General features: G+C 36.1%; 2 protein-coding genes across 26 annotated transcripts; one reads left to right on the top strand and one right to left on the bottom strand.

Moving 5' to 3' along the window:
- Nucleotides 1-2,771: 2,771 nt before the first annotated feature.
- LOC136344175 (uncharacterized) lies at nt 2,772-3,559 on the top strand. The gene is made up of 2 exons (XM_066291380.1): nt 2,772-3,024; nt 3,080-3,559. Exons 1-2 carry the CDS (start codon nt 2,837-2,839, stop codon nt 3,375-3,377), a joined length of 486 nt encoding a protein of 161 aa, XP_066147477.1. The 5' UTR covers nt 2,772-2,836; the 3' UTR covers nt 3,378-3,559.
- On the bottom strand, nt 3,379-21,160 carry Tm1 (tropomyosin 1). 25 transcript variants are annotated; one of them, XM_066291347.1, is made up of 10 exons: nt 21,010-21,160; nt 19,517-19,658; nt 19,271-19,396; nt 11,389-11,522; nt 10,632-10,749; nt 8,937-9,007; nt 7,995-8,070; nt 7,285-7,347; nt 5,123-5,192; nt 3,379-3,702 (listed from the first exon to the last, which is right to left on the bottom strand). In XM_066291347.1, exons 2-10 carry the CDS (start codon nt 19,628-19,630, stop codon nt 3,623-3,625), a joined length of 852 nt encoding a protein of 283 aa, XP_066147444.1. In that variant the 5' UTR covers nt 19,631-19,658; nt 21,010-21,160; the 3' UTR covers nt 3,379-3,622. The 25 variants fall into 25 exon arrangements, 22 of the variants coding, with proteins under 22 accessions (XP_066147444.1, XP_066147443.1, XP_066147438.1 ...); XM_066291346.1 differs by lacking the exon at nt 10,632-10,749 and adding an exon at nt 10,056-10,173; XM_066291343.1 differs by lacking the exon at nt 3,379-3,702 and adding an exon at nt 3,968-4,930.
- Nucleotides 21,161-21,958: the final 798 nt, after the last annotated feature.

The raw sequence follows: 21,958 nt of genomic DNA, 5'->3' as shown, positions 1-21,958 counted from the left end.
TTTTTCAATTATAACGTCAGATATGTTACATTTGCCCCGCGAGTAGGACACAAAGCGTGATATATGCAGTGACTCCCTAAAATGTTCGGACACTTACACTTGCAATTATCTTTTGTGGACAGTAATAATAAAAATAAACAACAATTAGGGAAGGGGACTTTGACATATGTTTGCTATTAGTTTTTGCTTACTAACGATGCAAAAATTATTTATAATTCAGTATCAAAGTATAGAAAAACTGAAATATCTAAATAAACAGGTCGTTTTCGGAGTCTCAAAAATATTCGGACATTTTTAGTAGATCGTAGTTTTGCCCATAAGAGCGTGTCTTGCGTTGGATCTAATGTTCCAACAGGGTTTCATGGTACTGATTAAAGGGGTCCCTAATGCTCGTATGAATTTTTGAGGGGCAAAAATAAGGCAAATATCACTTTCAATTTACGACAATTGCTCATTTTCAACTTTGAGAAGTAATCCTACAGAGAAATTGGCGAAAAACTAAATTTGAGCAAGAGCACGGTTGCACACATTATTCACCGGGACAAAGTTGAAGACAGAATTCTTTCCATCAAACAAACTGGCCGTCCAAAACTAATAAACGCTCGAGAAGAGCGATACATGGAGACTATTAAAAAAAAAATGCTAGAATTAGTGCCCTTAAACTGAAAATAGCCCTGGAAAATCAAACTGGCATGAAAGTACCTCCAGAAACTATACGAAGATGGATAAGATCAAATGGTTTCAGCGGTCGGGTACCCAGAAAAAAACCATGACTTGATACTAAAAATAAGAAGTTTTGAGAAGAATTTGCAGCGGAGATGATTTCAAAACCGGAAGACTATTGAAGGGATGTAATTTTTGCCGATGAATCAAAATTCAAAATATTTGGCTCCAATGGGCGACAAATGATGTGGGGGAAGCTCAACGAAGAACTGAAAACAAGCAATTTACGCCCTACTGTGAGACACGATGGTGGATCAGTAATGGTTTGAGGCTTTATTTCGGCCAAAGGAGAAGTTGGGGAATTAGTGTTCATTGATGGACCAGTGGACAAAATGGTTTATTTAAACCTCTTAAAAAATATTTTTTTAAAAAGTGCCACTGAAGTGGGAATTTAAGGGAGTTTCAAGTATTATCGAGATAATGATTCTAAACGCAACGCGAAGATTGTTAAATAATGGATGATCTACAACTGTCCAAAAGTGCTAAAAACCCCAGCTTTATCTCAGGATTTTAATCCGATTGAGAATGTGTGGCAAACAGCTGGATTTACGAGTAGGACAACATTCAATAACAATTAAAAAGTAGCTAAAAAGTTTTAATGGAAAAGCAGTGCAAACTTGACCTCAATTTATTCAAAAAATTTTTAGTCCATGTCTAAACGGCTTCAAGCTGTTATAGTTATTCAAAAAGAGCACACAAAATATTAATACTTTTTCCTCACTTGTTTATTGGTTGTTAACGTGTTCGTAACTTCAGTGCCCGAAAATTTTTGTGATACCAAAAATTTGTTGCTTTTTTACTTTTTTTTTTAATTTTTTGATGGTAAATATTAAATATATTTTTGCACTGTTAATCAGCAAAAACTAGTACCAAAGTCCCGTTTCCTGATTGTTTATTTTTATTATTACTATACACGAGGGCAAATTACAAGTGTAAGTGTCCGAATATTTTAGAGAGTCGCTGTATGCACGTACGTACAGGAATATTCTTAAGAACATGCAAAGATAGACAAAGAAACCGATAGAACTTCGAAGTACACAACAAAAACTTATGGTTTATATTTAAAGTTGTACATGAAAACATAAAATCTGCTAAAACAAATAAAACCTACTACAGGGTGATCAAAAGCTCTTTTAAAAAAACCTCATGCAATGTTCTCGTCGAGTGGTATGCAGAGCTTTACGATGGCTCAAAACATGATCGACCGATACTCCATATGACATCCGATTTGACAAAAATATCGTTTTATACAAAATACCGACTTTTTTTTATATAAATGTGATGAACAATCTACAATTCAATCAAAAATCAATCTAATATTTGTCTTCCTGTCCTCATAGAGCGCGCATGATACTGATACATCGCGACCCGCTTACGAATAAGAAACGAACGAGAAGCACGTTAGATGACCAGAGGACAGCAAAGACCGGCAATTTATCTAGCCACTTTCAATGCATTAAACAGTCACAGAATTAGAAGTAACCGAAATAACACGTTCGTTCGGGAGGTGTACAGGATGTTCCACTTAAAGGGGGCAAGGTATCTTAGATATTTTTGACGAACGAAGAGAATAAAATCAAAATTCGGATTTCAGAGTATCGATTTTTGGTTTGCGCAAAAAGAGATGTCACGTTGCCAGGTCTATGAAGAATTTTAAGTGAGACTTTGCAGGAAACCTCTTTCCAGCAATTTAGAAAGTTGGACAAAGGCAAATGTAGGAAAACTTTATTTTTTCCCTTAATACCGTTTCTAGATGTCAATTTTTGCACGTAAGAGTTGTTAGTTACTTATCGGGAAGACGCCTATAAAACAGGAAAAATCTCGATAACTACGAAATTCAAGGGAGACTCTCAAGTCGGATAGCGACAAAACAGCAACATTTACATTGTAGAGTGCAAGGCAAAGTTTCAAATTGATTAAGGTGAATTTTTTGGCTTAACCGCAAAGGATACCGACTCTAGATAAGTGAATACACTTACTCCGCCGTTATTACCCGTCCTCATCTTACCGTAACAATGTGACGGCACCTGCGGCTTAGCAATGCCAATATGGCATTGTCGGTGATACAAACAAATTTTGTCACTTTTCGGCATTCGTTCTATAAATACAGAAAATGGACGAAGCGGCCAAACAGCTATTGCAAACAATCTATGACGAAAGCATAAAAGCTCTCGAGGGACTGAAATCGGCGGCAGAGGCCATGATAAAAACGGCTACCGAGGATGCTCATGCACAATTCAATATCTTAGTCACTCGAGCAAACACCGAATGCGTAAAGATATTGGGAAAAGGCAATAACCCGTAAGAAGCATTTACGCTTTAAAATCCCGATTTTGAATCGGTCTCGTTTGCATAGGGAAAGGAAAAAGGCGGCCACAAACGCCATGATCGAGTACTCGGACAAAATAGGAATACTGGAAAAACAGGTAATCCAAAGCATCCAGGACACTTGGCAGTCGAGCGAAAACAAATTGAAGAATGTGGTGGGCGAGGCTAAAGGGGTTTCGGAGAAACAAGCCCAGGACTTGGAGGCCGCACTTACCAAGATTACAGAACAACTGGAAAAACATATCAACGAGTGCGCAAAGTTGATAAGGAACTCTGCCAAAAATGCCCAGAACACCTTAAGCAACTTGTGTAAAAAAATGCAGTAAATTTACTAATTGAACAAATATATTTATGCTTGGTACATTAAATAATACAGTTAACACATTAACAAGAACACCCTGTAGGACGTTGTGCTCACCATTACCAGAATCAAAATTTGCAATTTAGTTTGCTGCATCCAAAAATTGTATGAGGTGGCAAGAGTCGCTTGTTTTAAGTGTCTGAGAAACTACAGAGCAAACATGGGGCCGGGGGGCGTAACGCCTGCAGGGGCATGACTGAGACGAAAAATTTACAAAATAAGTTCCACGAAGGCCGTGTCCAAGTCGTCTCCAATTTCCTTGTAACGCTCCTTTTCGGCGACGAGCTCGTCTACGGAAAATAAAAGCAATAGAAATAATGTGCCTTGTTAGGGTTCAAGACCTATGTTTGGACATCATTAGACGGATAAAAATTTATTGTTAGTTAAATCATCAACTTACCGTAATTTAGTGATAAACGGCAGCACTCGTTAGTTTTACACGGAAAAATCACTCTCATGCAACGGCTGGTTAACATAACTGATAACATAAAAAAAAAGGAAACAAAAGGCAAAGGAAAATTAAATTAAAAAAAAAAACGAAAAACAAACACAAAGGAAATTAAAAATATATAATTAATCAATAATAATTAGTTTTTAACTACATAAAAATACATTTTCAATATTAGCAAATATAAACAATAGGGGCTTTAAAATAAACTTTATTTATTGATAATACTCAATATGATTTTTGTTTGCGTATAAATTGAATAAGCTCTTGCGTCCGTAATATAACGAATTTGGAAAGTCCCAAATTTCACAATTCAGGACATTTATTGATAATATAGAAAAAGCTACCACTCAACTAATAATATACATAAACAGTGCGAAACAAATTATCATTGTCGATTTACACCGTTGTGCTTTTACATTTACTCTCTGATGTGTATCAGTCATTGATGTTGAAACTAATGATTAATAAATAAGTATGACGGCCATTTTTAATTTCGATATTCATGGCAGTGGACTTTAGGGCATATTGCAATTATCCATACTTTTCCTAAGGTAGAAAATAGAAATAGAAAAATAATGAAAAATCATAAATTATAAATGACCAGAGAATTTCTAAATAGCTACACGAATAATTTAATCAAACCGAGCGATAGACGATTATCAATATCTTTATTACCCGATTCGTTAGATTTGAGTTTGCCAAATCCTACTGTAACCTACGCTACTTCATGACGAAAGCACCAAAATAACGACATTTTTTGATTTACCGTTGGTCCCTAACAACTTATTTTTATCTAAGCTCCAAACTATTGGAATGTCTTCCTTTCCTGGATTATGCCCGGCAAAAGCGGTCACTAAGCTACATATATGGTGATCGAACATATGAAACTTCCTCAAAACAATAATAGCTCCTAATCGTACAATAATAAAAAAAAGAATTACTGAGTGATACTTTCAGTTTTTGAGGTATGTACGTTCGGAGGAATTACATGTTTTGTATGTCGTGTAATGTGGCTTCCATTTCATCCGCCAAAACTTTGTTCTTTTCTTTTTCTGCTAAGAGGTCGTCTGCAATTTGGGAGGGGACGGTTAACGGTTAATAAAACAAAAAATAAAATAAAATAATAGCTGGTAGTTTTGGTAGTTTTAAAACCACAAATAAATCGTTTGCTGGGAGCCGAATTGAAGCAAATATAAATTTGGTTATAGAGGCAACGTTATTTTTGAAGTCACAATTCAAAGCTTGTTTGGTTGACTTACCTTCGAGTCTGTCGACCTCCTTCTGCAGTTTCTGGACCGAACGCTCGGCGAACTCGGCGCGGGCTTCAGCCTAGATTCAAGAGAATCGTTTTAAGTATATACTGTCCCCAGTGCCTTCAAGGTAAATCTCTAACAAAAGAGAAGATAAATAAAATAGTTCTTTCCTCGCTACTTGATTTATCCACTATTTTGATTTGGTCCATTTATCAATGTCTCAAGATCGGTTCCATCAAGGGAAAAAGTATTTACATTGGACGATCACGTGGAGACGTTAATAAATTTCCCCTCTTAAAGAGCTTAAACCTCCCCAGTTATCACCAACTGACTAGTTTTTATTTTTAAATTGGAAATTCTTGTTGGCACAAACGAAGGGTTTTAAGCACTCGACACACCACATTGCTACTTCATTCTCCGTTACATGCAAATTTAACGAAAATTCAAATTCAGTTAATAATTGCATCTTCACCATGCTAAATGGAATATGTATTTTCGTTAAAAGTTCCACTTTCTTCCTCACATGTCAACAATTAACTACCACGCAAATTGTGAAAGACTACAGTTAATGGAAGCCAAAAGCACACCAATGCACGCAAAACGATTTATACTTACTACAATTAATTCTGGTGCTTTAGTGCTACTGTAACTCGCCCTGTATCAATCATGGTACAAAAATACTGAAGGCATGAGATTTGAATGTCAAGGCGAAACTACTCACGGTGGACGAATGAAAAGAAAACGGGATATTGGACAAGCGGCTTCTCCAGCTCTATTTAGTATAATTATTTGAATGTGGGTGGCTGCCATGCGTTTACGTAAATAGATTTGACTCTCATCAAAATATGATTCGACAATTTTGCACGTAATTTAAAGTGCATTTTAACTGATCGCTACAACATCCGGAAATCACTCCACTGTTAGCAGTCTCTTTGACAAACAAAAAACGGAAATAAACGCACAAATATTCTACAACCCAACATGCGGATTTGAGAAACACCATCCCATTTGAAATAAGGATACTTTAGTGACCAGATTTGAGAAGTCCTGTTGCATCAAATGGAAACGTTCGATCTGACAATGCGTGGCTGAATTAAAGCACATGAAATAGCCACAGACGGAACAAGAAGGAACGTTTCCATAAATCTAGGCAATCTTCCAGATTGCTCTATTGCCGTGACGATGAGGTTTTTGATTAGTACCGGGAGTCTCAAACTCTGCACACTATGGCGAAGGAAAGATAAATTTTGAGAAAAAAACTTAGATAATAGGAAAATTTAAGAGTTTCGCTTGAAAGCCTCGAATAAAGCCTTAATTAGGTATTTATCGCTTCTCAAAAAAAGTTTGAAATACCCGGTACAGACATGTGCATTAATTCCCAATGTATTAAACATTATAACGTTCTAAAAATATAACTGTAATGATATATGTGTATCCATTATGCTCCCGTTGCATGACTGTAGAAATTAAACGGCATCAAGCCCCGTGAAGAACAAGATAAATCCCATTAAATTTATAATTATCGTTACGATTATTGTAGTGCAAATAAGAGAAATAGAATGGTTAAGAGCACTTACTTCACGCAATTTGTCTGAAATAATGCGGATTTTGTCTTCGCTGTGTTCTCTGGTCACTGCGGCCTGACATAGAACAAATAAAGCCATATAGTACATGCTTATGACGAGAAAGATTATAAATTTCATCTGTATGCATAAATTAAATATTTCAATAAATATTCTCCCGAAGAAAAGCTAGATACGAACAGAATGAGGAATATACAGGACGGACCATGATGCAAGATGATTCAAACATGTCACTAGGACAACTACAGAGAGATGCTACAGATCCGTTGCACGTATCTACAAAAAGTTTTTCCTGCCGATTTTATTACCTCTCTCAGTCGCTGCTCTACTTGTTTTAACGCCTGTGAATACTCTTCTTCTTTTAACGTTGCCTAAGTTAGTGCAAAAAGAAAAACACTGAGATCAAGCCAACTATCAAAACACAATTTCCTAGTAGTAAAAAACGGGAAAATTAAAATTATTAAAAACTCAGCAGAGTATCAGAAAACAAGGCAAATGCGGCAACACTGCGACGGGCTGGTTAACGAGTTAAAAGGGGCAAACTAACAACACTGAAAAAAAAATCGCTTTTTTTTTAGAGGGTACCTCCTTTAGGCGGGTGGTGAGGTTCTTGATTTGGTTCTTGTACTCCTCTTCGCGTTGGTTGGCCTATAGGATTCAAGGTTGAAATATTAGCGTTGAATTATTCGTGAAAAGTCGAAATTTGGTGTCTGCCTGAGCGAAAAATTATGGAATTATTATGATAGCAAAATGATACTAATAGATTCTGTCATATGTGTACCCATTGACCTAAAAGAATATGGGATAAATGCTAAAATGAAAAAAATGTGAAATACTTTCACAAAGGGGAAAGAAATATTACTATTAATTTTATGACCAATGCGGCCATCCGAAAAACAGCGCTCTAAATGTGATAAAATGGCCGATATTTTACAGTACTAAATCGCTGCAAATAGCTGGGTGGGTGATCCGCCCCAAAACAAGCCCATGCGTCGGTCCCCCCCAATTTTTTTTTATTTCGTTTGGGAAAACCGATTCGTGATTAGATGTGGCATTTTGGAAACCAATAATGACTTTCGGTTAGAACGGCAATTACCGCGTGATCATTAAGCTGCCACACTTTCTGCTGGCTGGTCGCACTTCCTGGACACCCGAATTCATCATTAATGAAGTGGCTACTAAAATTTGTAAGCAATTTCCATATGGAATTGGGCAACATCTTCGACTGAACATTAACTCTGGCGAGTCCGAGATTGGAAATAAAACAAATAAAACAAACTGACATGCACACTCACCTTTTCTTCGGAAACTTCAAGAGATTTGAGGTTGTTGCCTACTACGCGAAGTTCCTCTTCGAGTTCTACGATTTTTCTGTAAAATCAGATAAAATGTTACTGCGCACCTGGACGTCAAATACTACTAGCAAATTTACTTTACAGACTGACAGATTTGCAAACGATGTAGCTCTAAGGCGAGATGACATTGCAAGACAAGAAAGTATTCTAGTTCATATTCAAGAGGATAACCTTTAAATCTAACGATTTGTATAGGTCTGTGCTGACGTCTTAAGTCTCAGTACCGTATAGGTCTAAGTTACCCCGTGAAAAATCTTATAAGCTTAAACCTCCTCAAGAGTCATACTGTCGACTTTGCGAAAAATGCGAAGTAGAACGTTCAACAGAGAATGATTATTAAAGTTGACACTCGTTACATTGACGTCAAGCCAGGCTGTTCTACTTGAGATTGAGATACGTTAAAGTTTTGCAAAAGGCGCTTAAATAACGTATTATGTTTGCTCTTATTTCAGATAAAAAATGGCTGCTTTCACGCGCAATTTCGAAGCAAAAAAGTCGAATTAAAAATATCTCTTCGGGAACACGTGTGTGTGCTGACATCGTTTGCAAATCTTTGCAATTGCTAAATTAAAGCGTATAAAAGAAAAACAAGCACCTATCAGAGTGGCCTGCTCGCTCTTCCACCCGTTCCAAGTCGTGCTCCGTAAGTACCAATTTTCTAGCCACCTGCAGCGCAAACGAAAATCATGCAATAAAGCGGCAAATTTATCGCTCAATTAGTAAAAAAAAGTAAACACAAATTAGTTTAAGGTTAAGAATCCAGATTTGATGTGGTGGGACTCTCGATAAGCTCTGGTTAAAGTAAATGTGTCTCATGCTTGGCGAAAATCGTCAACCAAATAGAAACAAAGCGCATGAACTGCTAAACACAAAGACACCTACGATTCGCCTGCCTCGGCACGTTCTTCGGCTCTCTCCAGGTCAGCTTCAACCATGGCCAATTTACGGGCTACCTAAAGGTTTTTTAAACAATTAAATTCCGGAAGATAATAGATACAAATTAAATTATAACAACAAAAAACTGTTAAACTATACAGTTATGCAAGAAATCGAAAAATACTTTTTTTTGGAACATACTTCGTGATTTTGTAGCCGGAACTTCCATGGCAAAGACACCTTGGACTTTGGAGAAGTCTCTTTGGCCCATTTAAAGTCCACTTACACAATAATAATACAAACAAGTTAACATTCCCATAAAATTGACATAAAACTGATAAAAGTTGTTACTTGAAACACATCTCGGGTGCAAATAACTGGCCGAGTACTTATATAACAAAGGTTGAAGGACGCACAGTGTGATCCAACACAAAAGATATCCCAACGTGAATTGATAAATAGCTGTTATTTTAAAGCCTTTTACGTGAGAAGATTAAATATCGTAATAGAATAACTGACAAGTTTAGCTGCTCTTTAAGGCAACAGTTATGGTGTCTAGATCCTAAATTTACCAGGAAGAAATTGTTAAGATTAAGCAGAATATACATAAATACAATTACAAAAATATATTATTTCCCGTTGTCCTTATTTACCTTTGGTTGCCTACAACTAATAAAAACAAAGTTATTTATAGAAATAAAATCTGCGAGTAAATTAAATTTAAATTCAAATTCCCATAAATCCCAACATGCCTGAAAAATAACGCAATTTGTGCGAAAAACTGCACCTAAAATCACTTCGTAGAATGCACTGATCCCGAGCTGCTAAATGAATCACTAAACAACAAATTTAAACGTATCATTTGCTTTAAGGACACTTTACAAGGCACTACCGCTTCCTTGACGAGTATGTTCCGAATACCAATATTTTTCATTTCCCCATGTAAACTACGGTTGTTAGCAGCACCACACATTTTTTTTTAAGAATTAAACCAGCGGACGGGCTATTTTGGGGTCAGCAGAACGCACACACAATGCCCATCACGTCATACCGACGCCAAGGCGCATTTTAACCAAAAAAGAACACTTGTTAAGGCGGTTCCACGTCACCACAAACTTTATTAACCTCATCGTATTTTTTGTCGGCTTCCTCAGCAAGGAACCTGGCTTCCTTGAGCTGGTTCTCCAAGGCGTCCATACGTTCTTCATCGGCCAAGGAGCGGTTTTCGAGAATCTTGCGTTGCCTATGATTTTTCGAAATAAAAACTATAAGTACCAGGATTAAGTCGTGTATGAGTTAACACACTGCGAGAGTTAAGCTGGAAAAACACTTGCTGTTAAGGAAAGGTGGAACAGTTTTGTACTTTGCTATTTAGGTTTCAAATAACAACGAAAGCAACAATGAATAAAACCAACAGCAAAGTCCCAAATTGTACCCGAATTAGAGATTTGAAGAAACGACGGCCGCTACTATTCTCTCTCAGCTTCCCCTAGCTATAGGTAAATCGAACGTTTTTGAAAGAAAATTATTTTTTTTTAAATATAATATTTTGTAACTTTAAATAAAAAATACACAGGCAAGATTGATTTTTGGCAGTAAACATAATAAATGCAAACGTAGCACTTTCTGAAATAAACTGAAAAACTACCCAAAACCAAAATTGTCCTGGTGTTCCTTGAAGAACAAAAGAGTTGACTCTACCTCTTCATATTTTTTATCCGCCTCTTCGGCTATCTGTTTGGCTTGGGCCAGCTGCTGTTCCAGAATTGAGACCCTGTCATCTTCCATATTCGTCCTATTTTCCAGAGCCTTGCGTATCCTTTTTAGTAGCAAACAAGCGACACACAGTTAGATTAAGGAAAGGGGGAATAAGGTGACATGTGGCAATTGAATATAGTTATTTTGTGATGAAACACATTTGGATTTTCATAGAAATATTCTGTAAAGAAACTCCCAAAATTCTAACAAAATAGCATCACAGTTAAGAAAAGGGCCAATCAGAAATTTTGTACATCATATGCACAAAATGTATTCCATTGGAATTCCATAAATCCAAAAGTATATGAAGTTGATTAAGTTGCAAAACAACCCTAGTATTTCGCCATGGCAGAAAAATCTATTTTTAATGTTGATTCTTAATCAGCACTAAATAAACTTTTGAAAGACCTTGCGTATTTCTTTGTATTTAGAAGGCCCCAATGCTGGACACTGTAAAAAGTATCACCCTGTATATTCCAATTACAAACTAATTTGTCCAGTCAAAACAAAATTTGTGATGCGTTTGCAATTAAAAATTCAATCGCCGCATAAAAGTTAGTATGAAAAAACTGTGGTAAACATACATGTCATGAGATGTTCTTGAAGAAAATTATTATTTAAAAAAATTCTACTTGTATTAAACATGGTCAAAATAGTTTAGTTCCTCATCAAAAACATCCCCAGACATTTGACCACAAACCTCTCGCTCTCATCGGCGGCTTGTGAGGCTTCGGCCAGTTTGGCAGTGGCTGTGGCAAGACGTTCTTCTGAACGTTCCAAGTCTTCTTCCAAAAGCTGGATGCGCCTGTTAAGGGCGGCCACCTCAGATTCCGCCTGTAACAAGGTAAAAAGTCGGTCGAAAATTGGTCGGCATTACATAATACAAAGGCGGATTGGTACCAATCAATTACTACGCCCTATGATTATTATTTGGGTACTACTATTGAACATAGTTGAGTAAACCCATTCAACGCCGCAGGAAGGAAGTATGGTAGATTTAAGCTTGACAATTATTATGTGTGTTGTGTTACATGCAAATGCACATTCAGATATTTATACACTCTTATGCATTTTCCAATTTTTTGAATTAAAAAAAAAAACAAAAAAAAACGCTGAAACGATATCTAAACTAGTTCCGTTAACCACACCCAAAATGGGTGATTCTAAAGCAATCAAATTACGTAGCAACATGTAGCAAAATATCTTAACTCTCAATTTTGGCTGATTACTTCATAGAGCAAGACGGCCTTTTTAAGGTCGAATCGAGAATCAAAAGTAAAGTGATATGACTGTACCAGATTGAAATTAACGATGCTGTGCAACATTTGAATGGTCAATATTAATTAACAGTTATTTTTAGACGTCGCTGGACAACAATATTTTAACTTCAATTCTTTTTAAACGCGTAAGTAACTGAAGGTATATCTTAGAAATGGAAATGTTAAGATCTAGTTGTAACAGTTTAACGGTCTCGCATGAATTTGATTAATTATGCAAAGGCCGAGGCTACGCAATCCCACACTGTATTCGATGCTCAAAAATAGTTTTTTGCTCCTCTGTCCCAAGAAAACGTTGTCATACACCTTTAGACGTTAGTAACGAATATTTCTATGACTGACTTAAGGTCATGGACTTTGCCATAGAACTAGGAATTCCTACGCTATTTACTGGTGAATCATGGGAATGCCAACTAAAGACAAATATCGAATAAAAAAACCTGATTTAAATTAAAGTGTTATGTATACCCAATACTTTTTATCAGTCTTATTATAAATTACGATTTGAAGATACATCAAATAAGTGGGTTTAAAAGTATAAATTATTGCAAAGCATTGTTTTTCAGCCATTAATGAATTTTTCTCAATAAAATAGATTAATATTCATCAGTGCCAGTGATGGCTGTCAATTTATCTTTAATTTGATTGACTTCTCACCTACAGGTTATCAACTTTCTTATCAAATTTAGATTAACAATCTTTCTAGTTTTTGTGGAGTTTAACACAACTTTTTTTTCCTTAAATTTCCTGGTATTAATTCCAATACGAACTCAAATGGCCACCAGTTAGACCAATCTCTTTACAGACTAATTTATAAATGAGGGCCAATTCCACATTGACAAGGCAGGGATGGCATCAGGATCTGCATTTTTGAAATTTAGTTTGACTCAATTTAAAACAAAGATCTGCATTTAAAATAGCTTTAAAAATGGCTTATAAAATAATGTGGTTAATTTTTTTTATATTTATGAGATATGGATCCAGCCTTGGGGCTACAGAACTTTACAATTTGCAGGATCATGTGGTGGGAATTGAAGACCTATTTCTTTTGAGTCGCCTGTATTTATTTAGAAAACTGAAAAGAGCCATCTTGTGTATTCATGCACATAGAACTTAATGATACTATTATAAAGATGATTTGGCAAAATTGCAACATAAAATGTTGATTTTTGCAATGTAATATCCTGTATTAAACTTGTATTGGATGAAATATAGAGCTCCATAGTACCATCTCCAATCACTGTCACTTAAATGAATGATCTTAGTTTCATAACTTCTAGTAAGCTTTTATCTATTTACACCAGTAATTCATTTTACTGAAAACTATGAGTGATAATACCACAAAATGATATATCTTTTAAATTAGCAAGCAGAAACCCATCAAATAAAAGAACCTGCAGGATGTTCCATTATAAAATTCAAAATTTTCACACCACAGCTCTTCGATTTTGGTTAAACTGTCATGGCAAGAAGTAGTTAAAGAAAATTATGCTATCTATCTTTATTTCTAGTATTGATCCAAGTAATCATTTTTGAGGAAGATGAGTTAAGAAACATAGGTACAAGATAAGCTTCTAATCAAAAATATGATAAATGAATTGACTAGGTACTTTTCTAACAAATTAATCTGAATTCTGAAAATTTGAGTTGAGGTACGAAACAATAATCTCAAATAATTGGAAAGCCCAAGAAATAGGGCAAACAAAGAAATGATTTCAATCCATTTCGAGTGTAAACCAGAATTCTACTTATGGAATATATTCAAATAAATAATAAAGGAAATATTGGAGTAGGTCCCCAGAAAACAGGCAAAATTTGCCTTGGGCACTCAAGTTTGAATAATTAAATTCCGCTCCCTAATTAAGTCATTGATCACCCGTTAAATATTTTGGCAAGTTATTTATCACTAAATAATCCAATAACAGGTGCGATAACGTGGCAAAACGTGAGAAACTCACTTCTTCCCTCCTCATAATCTCCATTTGCAGCCTCTTGTTGAATTCCTCGCACTCGTCCTTGTACCGTTCCATCTCCTCTTTGGTTTGGCGCATTTTCTTTTTTAACACGTCCAAAAGAGACCCTTGTTGGATGTTCGTCGTCATTTTCGATGCTTTATGTTCACTTAAGTTTACACGCACGAATTTTTGAACGATGAAAATCGACCGAACAGTGAGTTTCAAGCAAAACTACAAAACGACTGGGCGAGTCACCGGTAGGCAAGATGGCGGTTGGGCGCTTGCGCATCTCTACCACCTGTACTCCAACGTCGTCACGTTGTGTTGAATTATCCCAAATGTAATTATTGGCAGTTTTATCAGAGAGACATTTTTTTGAAAAAAAAATCATAAACCTCCCAATTTATGTCATAATATGACAGAACATAAATTCTACGTGAAGAACTGTTGTATTGAGTGACAATAACTCTCAAATCGAACATCTTCGCTGATAGTGAATTCACCAAAGGAAAACAAGTTTGATGCGACAACATCGCAACAATAACGTCATCAACCCATTCATCGTCTGGGCAGTGGAGGCACGAAATTCAAAACGGTGGTCAATATACAAGAATGCGAATTAAAATATTCAACAATTAAACATGTATGAAACTAAGTTTGTTATATAAATAACTAGATTTTATTAACAATAAAAAGGGAGGGACGTAGCAATAACTACTATTACTCATACACGGTTTTCAAGATAATATCAGTAGTAAGTAAAGATACAAGATAAAAATTTTTAAGATTCTACGCTCGAGTTTTACGCAAATAGCTTAACAAGCGTCTTAACGTGATATTAAGAAATTTCCCCTAGGATAAGGTGTATTATTGGGCAAATTTGATGGTGCAAACACGGAATTTAATAATAATGATGATGTGGTGCACTATGCACTCTGCTCATTGGTTCTTAAAGGCTTCATTAGGGGGGTAACTCCAAACTCTTAATGATGCAGAAACATTGCCACTGCTTAAAAGTTGGACTTACTATATTTTGTAGGTATTCTGAAACTATGATATGATTTATACCTAACAAAATATCAATAATGATGTACGCATTGAATGCTTACTGATAACATATGGTTTTACTGCTGCACGTTAACCTTATTGGTTCTCCTAAAATGGCGCCTTCAAGTATGAAGCAATTTCTTTTGATGTCTGATGCCCTACTTGTTAACTGCAACTCGCAGTTTTGTTACACGAACCGACTTTTGATTTTATATTCATTAACTTTTTTTTGAGGAATTTACTAGAATAAACCAGCACGGGCAACATTCAATATCTGCTTTTTAGAAGGAATGATATGTAGATACAGGGTGGTCGCACGAGTTAAAGTACACTTGCAATTGATAAGTACTCATGACTCAATTTCATGGGTTTAATCTTACAAGCGCATTGTCACAGTCCTTTTCTAATTGAGCATTTAAAATTTCAAATTGGGTCTATTACATAGAGATGACTTCTCCATAATGGACACCTTCCCATAAAACCATATAACCCATCACACATGTTTCATACCATTTGATAACAGTATAAAACAAGTACAAAACAAATAAAAAGTACATATTATGATGGTAGTGTTGAAAATGCAGGCTCTAGAAATTGCTATTTTAAGGCCGTTTTCAACGGTACTTATGTCGGCCTGAGAACGAAAGTACCTGTGTGGTAAGAGTTTTCATTTTTAGATACACTGGGGACATGTTGATTTTTTGTAGAACTTTAACCACATATTCTGCACACATACGGGAATGCTATAAAAAAACGATAAACTTTCTAAATTGATAAAGGAATCTAAATTGTGAAAAACACGCGGTTCATGAAACCCCACAAAAAAGTTTGAAGTGGTAAAAGGGACTTTCACGTCCAAAAATTGCTACCCTATACGCATTGTCAACAATGTGCGAACTTCAATTATATAGGTTTTAAAGACTGGGCTCAAATTTTTAAATTCTGTACTTCAGCAATGTACTGTTTTTGGAACATTGCTTAAGCACTATACTAGCACTGTGTTTGGACGTACGATAAAGTATAGAAGAAACTAACACATGGAAATCCTGTATATTAAACTAGGATATATTCAGAATTTGAATAATAAAATTATTGGCAAACAGCTAATCACACAACCTCTTGATCCTCAACAACATTAAAGTGCTTTAATCTTTACTATAATTTATTGGCATTTAAAGTATACATATAATCAACAAGGTTGGCAAGGTCCAACATTGATCCCAGATTTAAAACATGAAATGGAAGGGGCTGCTTCGTTAGCCTATAAACTTCCAAAAACTCTAGTCTATTTTTAAATCAATGTAAACAATTAACCTCCAAAAGTACCTTCCACATATTTCTATAGTAAATTTGTGTGTGTGTATGTGTGTGGTGTATATGAATAATGCAGTTATTTTAGCCTGGGATAATATGTCAGATAAAATTTTGGACTGATGACTTGCAAATTTAAAAGACCTACCCTTTTGAGCTGTGTATTCATAATATTCTGTATCTCGTTCCGGATAATGTTGAACTTCATGAGGGTGTCTGAACTGAAGGTTGAACTAAACGCTAATCCTGGATAATCTGCACATCTAGGTCCCCTTCGTCTCATTTCCTTTTCAGCAATCACTTCCATCCTTTCAGAGGTACAGCGTAGCTTGGACAGTTCCTCAGTTTCAGGGTCTAAATCAACTTTTTCTATTTCTTGATCACTTAAACTGGAACCCTCTGCTTCAGGCCTTTCTACTAAGGCCATATCATTTGTCTCCAACTCTGGGACCAACTTCTTTGACTTTTCTTCATATACAACATTGGTTTGAGATGTTTCATGTTTACTTCTGCTTTTTCTAGACTTTTTGAGCCGTTGGTTTTTATCATTTTTAGAACTTTTCGTCACAGAAGGTTCTACACTACTACTAACATTAGAAACTATGTTATCAGGCTTAATATCTACTGAATCGTCATCACATTGGGTAAGATCTATCACGGGAATATCACATTTTACTTCCTTACTAGTGTCAGCCCCCCGAACGCCTTGCTTTTCGAAAACTTTTTCAGTTGCCTTCAATGTTTTGGTTTGCTCAACCACACTTTCTCTACTCTTATTGCTTGTCAACTTATTTGCCGTACTGTAAACGCTCAACGGAGGCGATATAACGGGTTCTAATATCGGCTTACGTCTGGTCCCTTCGTTACGTGGATGGTGTTGATGGCCCCTTTTTCGATGGGACCCCGGAGGGCGACTTGTTGACATTTTCGATTACGCACGACGTGCACACTCACTTTACATGACAGCCATATTGGCTCGACTGACGTTTGACGCGCCGCCTGGCGCCGATCATTTCAATCTAACTATGCGCTGTTGCCGGCCACCAAAGAACGAAATACTTTTAGGGAAATAATTAGCTTAGTCTATCCACGTTTAATTATCTCACATTTAATTTTATTTAGTGTATATTTGTAGTGCTATTAAAAGAAAAATTCCTTCTTAAGGACTCTTCAGATAACTTAAATCCCTTATCACACATCGGAATTAAGATAACGATTAAAGTGTCACAACAGGTTAGATTTGTTTTGCAGTTCACAACACATTTTTGTCAACGACAATTTATCACGACGCTATAATTGCAGTGTTATTTCCATGTAGTGTCGAATGACAATAAAATTTGATTGAAAATAGGCGGAAAACGTGACAACGCAGCATGTATATATCTCAAGGCGGCAACCAGGAATACACCATGAACTCAACTCGACCAGAGTCGTATCAGCGAGGGGGGCGCCCAATATTTCAAGGTATTTTTGACCTACATCCCAATGCAACAAAACACTGCCAGCCAGCTTAAACTATAACGTCACGGGAAGAGAGTCCCGAGGCGCGAGCCAAATATGGCAACGCGTGGAAATTAGGATTATTTTTAGATAAGTAACATGAACGGGAGATGCGTTTAAACTTTCTGAGAAAAACAATACATCGCGCTTGATTACGTTACGGTTATCGTTCGCTGGAATTTCTTGGATTTTGTTACAGACTCGCAGAAGTGTCAATATCTTTTGAAAAAATCCTAAAGTATCTGGTTAACTTAGACACTTTTTTTAAGGTCCAGAAAGTAATAATATCTTAGACAGTTTGTGAAAATATCTTAGATGCCTGTAGATAACCATAAGCTTAGTCCGTTTTTAAATATTTTAGTTATTTATATATGTTTTCTAGGTATATATAGCTTAGGGCTAGCCAACAAATTAATGTTTAAAGTAACTATCAAGAGAAAAAAGGGTTGGGATGGTACTCTCGATTTGGGAATAGTACCTACTCCTATATTTGCAAGGTGTGAGCTAGTATGATCATTTTAGAGGGCGTGAAATGCACTTTCGGGATTATAGCTATATAATAAATTATTATATGAATAATTTAAAGTGGTAAACTTCAAAGTTTATATAGAAGCAATTTAAATAGTTTAAAATTAATTAAATTGTTTTTAGTGTTTTAGTTACTGAGCAAGATAGGTTCAGAGACATTCAATATAACATTCAGTTGCCAGAGTACCCCACACCGTTTTGTGCTTCTCTGTATTTGATTGGAAGAATTGAAAAAGTTATTTTGTACCTGTCTATACGAAGAATTAAAAAGTATTATTAAAAAAATGTGATTTGACATAAAACAAAAGAGCTTCAATATAAAAATTACAATTCTGTACTATCCTGTATATTATTCTTTTATTAGATATACTTCTTCATGCTGATCGCAAAAGTATGGGTTTTTGCGATATTACCTCTAACCTTTTTTTTTTAAACAAATTCTAAATGTTCCTTAAGGACAATGTGCGCGACGAACAAAAAATATTGAAACTGAGATAAATTACTAGTTTTGCACACTATCCTCATGGAATATAAACAATTTGTTTGAGTGGGCACGATTAAAGAAAACACCTTAACATTTTTTAAGCCAGCGTGAAGAAACCTATCAAACTCAAAAATAATATACATGATGATCCATCATAGTGTTCAAAATGCAAATATTAACTCCTTTCTTTTATGTTGAATCATCTTGTTAACGGTATTTTCCAATTCTGGAAATATCAATACACGAAATGGATAATTCACTCTTTTTCATGAACTACAGGAATGAACAAAAGGTGAGGTCTTCAGGTTTGATCTTATGCTTTTAAAAGTATCTTATTTCAAATACTTCTCTTCCAAAGTCTCTATAATATTTAGAAAGTAGATATATTTGTGGATCAGATATCTTTCAAATATACAGATAGTTTTTCGTTGTATCTTTGACAACTCTGCAGTTTAGCAATACGAAAAGTTAATGACTTACATTCTGGAAAGCCTTCTCCTTTTCTTCTAACTTGGTCAATACTTGGGTGAGTTGTTCCTGAGTCTGGTCAAGTTCGTTTTCAATAGTCTGGATCTTCTTCTGTAGTTGGCGGGCTTCTTCTTCGGCCTGTAAGGACAATTCTGTAATTAACTTTTACAAAGGACCAGTGGCGTAGGCCTCCATAAATTCGCGGGTGTAGAGACATTTTCCATTTAGTAACAAGTAACAAAAAGCTCTTTTTCACACCTTTTCAGCACGGAGGTTGGCGTCCTTGGCCTGTTGTTCGTTGTAGACAGCACGATCTAACGCATTGTCCTTCTCAAGCTTCATCGCTTGCATCTTCTTCTTGATCGCGTCCATGGTGGCGGTTTTTCGTTTGCGCGGTTACCTGAAAGAAGAAAAAACACCATAATTTCGACGTGTCGAAGGATGGAATTAAAACCATCATGATCGGGCCACTTCTGGGTTGAGCTGCCGATTGGGAGGCGTTGACCTGATTCTGATACTCTTTTTCTTTAGCAAGTTAATGGACATGAATTAATGGTATTGTTTGGGCGGATATTTTATTTATGATAAGATCATAACGGTAGTCTGCTCTATTTATGAATTCCCATCATCCAGAGAATCTTATTGTAACGAAACTTCCTTGAGATGCGAAATCGCTTTAGGTTGTTGATACCGAAATATATAGAGGAACATCTGTAGATGCAGAAAAGAAATAGTGTTCATAGTGATGATGTATTGGGGAGACCATAATATCGATCAGAACTATTAAATTTCTATTGAATCTGAGTAGCCCAGGGCCAATCATGGAAAGCAGAAGAATTATTAAATGGGGTTTAGGTTGGTGAAGATATTGACAGGACCATGATAGTGTTTCGAAGATCACATTAGTCACATGCATAAAGAAATTATGTATTTCTAGTGTAAAGCTATGTGCTCATTGATCTATAAGATATAAGGAGAGAGTGTTCGGGGATTAATGTACGATACCTACAGCAACATGAAAATTTGATTTTAAATGAAAGTGGCTACGTATTCATCATCAGGATCGGTGGAACTGGAAGTAATCTAACGTGCTGCTTGCTATTACTTCAGAGGACATGGTTCTTTCGTAGAACAATAATTGTTTTTCAAAAATGTTTATATTGCAAAAATATATGTCAAATAGTATCTTGATAATTTAGTTACGTGACCGAAGGTTTACTGTTTATATTTAGATTCCAAGTATGCATGGCAACGTTCAATCCTAAAAATAAACAGGACGCTTATTCGCTAACAAGCCAATATCACACTTTTGGAGCAATTTCCAAACATAAAAATCAGCAAAATATTTCATATTCTGCATCTCCAGTTGTAAGATTATACCTGCAAGACGTTGCTTTTGGGGCCAATAATATTCATGTGTTAAGCATCTAAACTCGGCTTTGTTAAAGTATTTTATCCTCATTCGCGCAACTATGTAATTTCCTGCGGATCTAGAGATTCTATTATAAACCACTTATTCGCCTCTATCCTCAGCAGCTTCCTATGTATCAATAAACATATTGTGTAAACCTACAGCTCGACTACAAAAACTGACCATGTAGGTACGAACTCTTCGTCACACTCACACTCCGACCTAAATAAACGTTTTTTAAATCGTAAGAGTCTAATATCCCTACCGTAAGATTTACGAAAACCCTTCCGCAACAACCCCTGCCCTACCAGCCGCCCTTCAACGGTCGAATCGAACTTACCTGAAGAATCAAGGAAAGTAGTACGACACCAGTACGGATACGCGGTTTTCAAGCGACTAAGAATTAAGAAGCTTGACTTAGCGGTGGTGCTATCAGCTTACGTCGGGCTCCATACCGGGCAGCCTGCCCCTCTCCTTGTACCGGAATAGATCGGGAGGTGAAAGAGGAGACGAGAATGAGTGATTGTCAAAAGGTGGAGGAGATTTGCAAACTTACCCTCTAAGCCGAAGTGAAGCTATTAATCATCCAGCACGAAGCGCGATGGTTAATGGTTGTTAGGATTTCGCCTAGGAAATTATTAGAAAATGGTCTCAATTAATAAATAAATTACCACTTAGTGGAACAGAATTATTTACTAAAACTTATTCTGCAAGTGCATCTGATTTAACCGGACGTCAATTAATTCAAATGATATTCGCGGCATGCCCGTTCCATTGACTCAAAAAAGACCATTTTAATGTGCAAAGCAGTTTCTGTCTTTAAACTGAATTTCCTTCGCCTTTAATTCCCAACAACCTAGAAATCTCAATACATAAATAATTGCAGACTGGATGGCGATAAAGAAAATATTTTCATAACAATATGGGGTTGTTATCCCTCAGCCCATGTAGTCCTGCCTTAAAACCTGAAAGGAAAACGTGCTTAAAGTGCAAACAACAATAATGCAATAACAAAACCAAAAGTGACATTGACCAGATTATCCTATCGTACCGACCTAAAAACCTTGATTTTATAAAATTGACGCCAACGCAACTGGTCGGAAAAGTACCTGTTTGCGCCCTAAAAATTGCAAGAAAAATGGGCAGTTTCACGAAGGGTATAGGCCTCGGTGGGAAAATACGCGACGGCTAGTTATCAGTCCCATTTTCTTCGTAAATACATAGCTCAAAAGCAATTTTATGCAATTTCCAATGAATTTAAAGATTTGCCCCTTATATGGTATAATAAT

The sequence above is a fragment of the Euwallacea fornicatus genome, chromosome 16 (assembly GCF_040115645.1).
Source record: "Euwallacea fornicatus isolate EFF26 chromosome 16, ASM4011564v1, whole genome shotgun sequence".
Lineage (NCBI taxonomy): Eukaryota > Metazoa > Arthropoda > Insecta > Coleoptera > Curculionidae > Euwallacea > Euwallacea fornicatus.
Note: the sequence above shows the minus strand (reverse complement) of the source record. Positions and strands in the feature narration are given on the sequence as shown.